Source organism: Lissotriton helveticus, chromosome 4_1 (genome assembly GCF_964261635.1).
Source record: "Lissotriton helveticus chromosome 4_1, aLisHel1.1, whole genome shotgun sequence".
NCBI lineage: Eukaryota > Metazoa > Chordata > Amphibia > Caudata > Salamandridae > Lissotriton > Lissotriton helveticus.
Window position 1 is genome coordinate 1,848,911,532 of NC_136063.1, and position 6,860 is coordinate 1,848,918,391.

Sequence of the window (6,860 nt, forward strand, 5' to 3'; positions counted from 1 at the left end):
GGGGGGGCCTGAGTTTTTTGCCCCGGGCTCGGTGGTCATCTTGGGAAACTACCAAACCTAAACATTTCTGAAAACTAGACACCCGGGGGAGTCCAGCGAGGTATGGCATGCGTGGGTCCCCCAACGTTTTCCTACCCAGAATTACCTGCAAACCTCAAATTTTCCACAAATGTATGTGTGGAATCACCTTGCCGGCACAAATTTCCAACCCCACAGCGTTCCCCTTAGTGTCCCGAGTAAAATGATACCTCACTTTTGTGGGTGTCCAAAGCAGAACTGGCTAAAAATGTGGTTTTTTTTAAAAGTAGTGTTTAGAATTCTTGGTGCTTTGTTGTAAATACCACTGATTTGGGCTCTTCCTAGTCACAGCCCTTTGGCCCACCCACACAAGTGAGGTATTGTTTTAATCGGGAGAACAAGGGGAACGCTGGGTGGTAGGACATTTGTGCCAGCACGCCGATCCCATGCAAAAATGTATGGAAAAGTGTTTTTCTAACCTAAATTTGAGGTTTGCCGTGAATTCTGGGTAGGAAAACGTTGGGGGACCCACACAAGCCATACCTCGCTCGACTCCCCCGGGTGTCTAGTTTCCAGAAATGTGTGGGTTAGGTAGATGGCCGCCGAGCCCCAGGCCAAAAACTCATGGGAACCCCCTTGCAAAACCAGGTTGGTTTGTGATAGGTAATTTTGATGTTGCCTCATTAGGTTTTGGGCCATTGCCTGTTGCGGGTCCTTGAGCCACCCATGCAAGTGAGGTACCATTTTAATTGGGAGACCTAGGGGAATACTGGGTGGGAGGAAATTTGTGGATCTACGCAGATTCCAGAACTTTCCACCACAGAAATATGAGGAAAATGTGTTTTTTGTTGATTTTTTAGGTTTGCAAGGGATTCTGGGTAACAGAACCTGGTGGGAGGCAGTCGAGTCACCCCATCCTGAATTCCCCTGGGTGTCTAGTTTTCAGAAATGTATAGGTTTGCTAAGTTTCCCTAGGTGCAGGCAGAGCTAGGGTTCAAAAACTACAGGTAGGCACTTTTCCAAAAAAGGGCCATATTTCACTGCGAAATTGAGGTGCAAACACATTGCGTTTTGCGCCGTTTCCTGTCGCAGGCACTAGGCCGACCCACACAAGTGAGGTGTCATTTTTCTAAGAAGACTTTGGGGAATGCTGGGTTGGTGGAAATATGTTGATCCACGCAGATTCCAGAACTTTCCACCACAGAAATGTGAGGAAAATGCGTTTTGTTTGTAAATGTTTTAGGTTTACAAGGGATTCTGGGTAACAGAACCTGGTGGGAAGCAGTCAAGTCACCCCATCCTGGATTCCCCAGAGTGTCTACTTTTAAAAAATGTATAGCTTTGCTAGGTTTCCCTAGGTGCCGGCCGAGCTAGGGTAAAAAAACTACAGCTAGGCACTCTGCCAAAAAAGGGTCATTTTTCACTGCAAAAATTGAAGTGTGACCACGTTGTGTTTTGCGCCGTTTCCTGTCGCAGGCACAAGGCGGACCCACACAAGTGATGTACCATTGTTATCGGGAGACTTCAGGTAATTCATATTTGTAAAGCAACTGTTATTACCTGTTGAGTTTTGATGCATTTCTGCCTTCTAAATGAAAGACATTGTGTAAAAAAGAAGTCATATTGAAAAATGACCAATAATTCTCATGCTAGTATGAGTATTCCCAATTTTGAAAATGTGCAAATATGTACTGTTTCTAAACTCTATAATTTGTACCCATTTCAGAAATACATAGGTGTCTTTCATACCGATTTTTCCATGTATACATTTTTGAAGAATAATTGCTCTAAACCCGGTACATAATAAAATTCCATTGCAAGTTGCTGCGCAGTTTTTGGCTCTGGGTTCATCGGGTTCTTGGTGAAACTTCAAGTCCTATATATCCCCACAACCAGGAGCGTCCAGCAAATGTAACGGTATATTGCTTGCAAAGAGCTGCCATAATTATAAGAAGTTACAGGTGAAAACGTTGACACAAAAGGCTGTTTTTTTCAACTAATTTTCATTTTTTACAATATTTAACTGTTAGTTTCTATAAAGAAACCTTCATGGATTTAGACAAATGACCCCTTTCTGAATTCAGAATTTTGTCTACTTTAATGCAATGTATAGCTTTCCAGGATACATTATTGCTTTCATACTCATTTTTACCATTAACTGGAAGGAGATTGGAAGCACTAAAAATAGCAAAACTAGGCTATGTCCCAGAAAAATGCCAAAACTGTGTGAAAAATGTTGGTTCTCTGACAAAAGACTGTCATTCCCTAAAAGCTGGGAAAATGGTGATTTCAGCTCCACAAACCCTTTTTTGATAACATTTGCAGGGAAAAACCCAGATGCCTTCCTTTGCAGCCCGTTTTTCCCATTTTTCTGACAAAAACAACATTTTCACTGTATTTTACTTAATTTCTGGGACCCCTCCAAGGGAATCCACAAACCCTGGGTACCTTTAGAATCCCCATGATGTTGGAAGAAAAGGACGCAAAAATGACGTGGATACCTTATGTGGTCAAAATGTTACAGGGGCCTAAGCACGCACTACCCCAAATAACCAAAAAAAGGCTTAGCACAGGAGGGGAAAAGGCCTAGCAGCGAAGGGGTTAACTCAGTGTATTTTAAGTGGTACTAAAAAAAAGTCAACATTATTTCTAAAGAAAGTTTTAAAAAGGCTTTAATTTTGGACTAGATTAGGATACATGAGATTTAGTTCGAGCAATTGTTCAATTTAGAAAATGGTAGTTTATTAACGTTTAAATATAAATACAACTGAAATATTAGATGCTATACCTTGGGGGGGGGGGGGGAAATGCGCTACTGCTAGAGCCAAGAGACTCTGGGAAAGAGACAGTTGCAATAAAAGAGGACTGGCGCCTAGGATAGGGGAGACAGGAGGACAACCATTGAAGCTGACAATCAAAGCTCAGAGAGACAAACTAACTTTAAAAGGCAGAAAAGTAGCGGAGGGGCTGAGATGTTAAAGACAAAAAAAACAGAGGCTAGTGGACCCGAGAGTGAGGCTGGAGGCAGACAAGGAAGGAGAGATGGGTTACACTAAGAAAAAACGTGAGAGTGACGTTTATTAATGGAAACAGAGAATAACATTTCTCCAAAATTGTTTACAAAATAATGCAAAGTTAGTGCATAATTTTATTCACAATAAAGTTAATTATAGCAAATTTAGTGCAAACAAAAAACAATGAGAAATTGTAAGCATGAATCCACCTCTGTAGGTGCCACTTTAACCAAGTCCCAGATTGGTTTATGGCCAGCTGAAACAATAATAAAAATACACTCTTTTGATTTTTTTTTTGTTGCATTGATCTAAGTCAATCTTTCAAAACACAAATGTACGGTGAAGATATTGGGTGACAGTAACGTTTTGTGTCTCAAACCAGGTCACTAACTGCATTCATATTTAGTGAAAGTGTGTTTGAAAATGATATACCCATGCATGAATAGGGAAGGTGTCCTATTTGTTATAGAACAAAGAAATATATCTAATTGTCCTGGATACAAAAAGATTGCAATTACTTTATTTGGTACATTTTAACATGGTCACATTTTTGTCAAGACGTCTAAATTCTTCCTACCATCCAATTTTGATATCTGTAAATTGGGGGTGCTGATTTCAGAGCTGCCGCCACTGACCACACTCCTCAGGCATTGGAGGAGCACCTCCCTTGCTCTGGAAGCTTCTATGTTTTGTTCCTGGGATAGCTGCACGCTGACCTGGTTCACGCTATTTAAGAAGAAGCTTGATGAGAGTAACTTTGTTGGAGATCCGAAGAGGGTCACATTATCTGCCAGTAACTGTTTATAGAGTTCTTCTAACTTCTTCTCCATGCACATGTTCAACAGGGAGTTGGAGAGGGGTTGGCCTGGGTTAATGGAGCCTTTATCTCTGCTTTCATCACTCATAAACATTTTAAGATCAGGCGGCTGCTGTGAACACCTGTTGTATGGAGAATGACCTGGTGGTATGCCCACAGAGAGCAAAATGGGGCCATTCGTGACCTCACATTCAAGATCCAGGATGCACCCAGAATCCCTCCCATACCCAATGTGGTCTCCTCCAATCTGAAGGTCTGGGTAGTTTGTGTAAATGCTTGAGCATGTCCACGATCTGTAGAGGTCCATCTGTTTGTCAGTGTTTTGGTCTCTGGGTATGTGTCGTGCGGCAGACACTGAGGCCTTTGACGGTGTGTGGGCACATTGTGTTGTTGACAGCTGTTCTTTGAGCTTTGGAAGAGGCTTTTCATTTTTCTTGATCAAAAAACTCCATCTTCCTTTTGGTGCTTTTGGGTGATCAGTTACAAAATCATCTGCTGCAGAGGCAGCCTCAAGCTGGCCTTTCCATTCCTCAGGTTGTTTCTTACTTTCTCTCTTCTTTTGACATTTATGACTTTGGTATTTTCCTCTGTTTTTTCCGTCTTCATATAAAAATCCTGGGAGTAAGCCTTCTGCCAGCATCTTTAAGACAATTAGCAGACTTACAAGAATAGAGAGAGCTGTGAAAAAATAAAATGAAGGGTTTAATTTGATTTATTAACATGCTGTTGTATTCATTATCCCACCAACTTTGTCACATACCAGAACCCCCATGTCCACCAGTCCCCACTGTGCATCAATACAATGGTCAGTTTTAGTAATAATAATAATAATAATAACACTTATTATTATTATTATCATAAGTACCCTCCACTGCCCCGCTGAAAGACCCCCTGCTACAACAGGCAATCATCTCAGAAGTTCCTTTCATACAGGAAGGCCCTATAGTGCCGACACTGCAGTACAACCACACACTAATGTCCCACCACAGCACTACCATAGAAAGATATGGCCCCAACTCATACTGCATTCAATTTCCACGAATCCTCTCGAAACAGGCCAAAAACTGTAAAGCACAGAGTCCTCAAAAATCATCCAGAGACACTAATAACAGACATCTTCTACAGTTCAGCACACAGAGGCCTTAAATACTGACTTCATCTTCTACACTAAGAAGCCTTCCAAATGGAAAGCAAACTTCCTACAACACCTGCAAGTAACTAAGACTACGAACATCATTTATGGAAGTAAGATTACTGTATTCCCATCCCATGACCTCAGGGTAGAAGTGTTCATAACCAGTTACAGAAATGGTCACATACTAGTCCAAGCCTCTGAACAAATCCTAACCATCTTTGATCGCCACTTCCCTACACTCTGCACATCCATGCCATCCAGTTCCACTTACATTCCTCCTCCCTCTCCTGGAGAACCACTCCCCCACCCTCTTCCAGAGAACCCACGCACACGCACAGCTACTTGTTGATCCCTCCACTACCAATACCCTTCACACTGACTTCACCGCCAACCCCCTACAGCCTTCTCCATTATCAGACACCCTGACACCATGGCTTTGTGACCAGAATTACTTTCCCCCTCCCCATGGCACACCACCACTGCCTAGCTCATGCTAGCTATTGCACCCACATCCTCACAGTTTATCAGCATCAGCAGGTTGGACTCTAGCTTAGCCTCCACCCCAGACTCTGATGAGCTCCAGCATACTCCCCTCCCCACCACAGACCAAACCTTCATTCGTATGATCCATATAAGAGCCCGGCTAGAACACAAAATCAACACAATTCTGGAAGATCTGGAACAAATGTCATCACTACCTAAGGACGCAAAGAGTAGCCACTTACTCCCCCAACCCCACGCATCTATGGTGAACAACGATCCTGCCACAAACACTCCAACTGCAACTCATGTAGTTGCTGATGTGCAAATGCTGTGAAAGGCTATACAAAACTCAATAAATATACTATTGTGAACCAGAATAATATCTATAATGATAAACTTTCATCAAGGGTTTCACATCATTGATGATCAAAGCTTGTAAAATATGTAGTGGAACTAAATTATCACTAAACCATTCTCTACCAACTTACTGCATTATTCACCCAAACAGAGAGATGGTTAAACATAAAGTGAACCTGCTCGATATAATTTGGTCATTAAGGCAAAAAGGAATGGAGAAATTACTGAAGAGCGGATATAGCCAAGCTTTAGGCTACATCAGTATTTGATACTGTAATGAAAATGCACACGCCATGGCCTATGAATATCTCTCTTGCTTGCAAAAATAAAGAATACAATCCAGGGAGGTCCCAAGACTCTTAGCAATCTTTGGAGAGCCCTCCACTTGGAGCACACGCAAACCCACTGATTACATGCACACTGGTTGTCCACAAAGTTGTAAGATTCATCCATTCCCTTGATCTGCGTCCTTTGGGGCAACCCTCATACCCACTTACAGCATGCACTGGGGTAAATCTGGCCACATGCGCCAGGCACATAGTGGAGGAAAATGCACAGAATGCATGCAACAACATGAACTCCGTGGTGACCAACAGCACCAATAGGCCAAGTAGTTGCTGCACCATAAAAAAAATTTAACAATCATGAATATAGCAGTGCACAGGAAACTGACACATTATAGAGTAAAAGCATTTCGAATAACTAGTGCTTTTAATTTGCACGTTTTAACAGAGATTATCCATTTCATGACCATGGGTAACTATAGCCTAATTTAAGGGTGCCCATTTTAGTGGACCTCAAAACGATGATAAACTGGGCCATTCGCACAAAAACTAAAACTTGCATCCATCAGGTTACACAGATCGTAACAGACAGTGCAGTGTCCTTACGCATGTGCCTTCTAAGTGATTGTATTGGTCGTTATTAATTATCCTTTGAACCTTGTGTAATGTAATGCATTTGAATAAACAGTTGCTTCAATCCAGTAACAAAATAGTAGGCTTGATTCACAAAGAAAGTTCCAACGAAATGGTAC

The 6,860-nt window shown here is 42.0% G+C and overlaps 1 protein-coding gene across 1 annotated transcript in view; it reads right to left on the reverse strand.

The window, feature by feature from the left end:
* Positions 1-2,674: 2,674 nt before the first annotated feature.
* LOC144829390 (TLR adapter interacting with SLC15A4 on the lysosome-like) overlaps positions 2,675-6,860 on the reverse strand; it is a 6,112-nt gene continuing 1,926 nt past the window's right edge. The window contains exon 2 of the mRNA XM_078688503.1: positions 2,675-4,527. Coding sequence (XP_078544629.1) covers positions 3,575-4,489 — 915 coding nt within the window. The 5' untranslated portion in view covers positions 4,490-4,527 and the 3' untranslated portion in view covers positions 2,675-3,574. The remainder of the gene's footprint in view (positions 4,528-6,860) is intronic.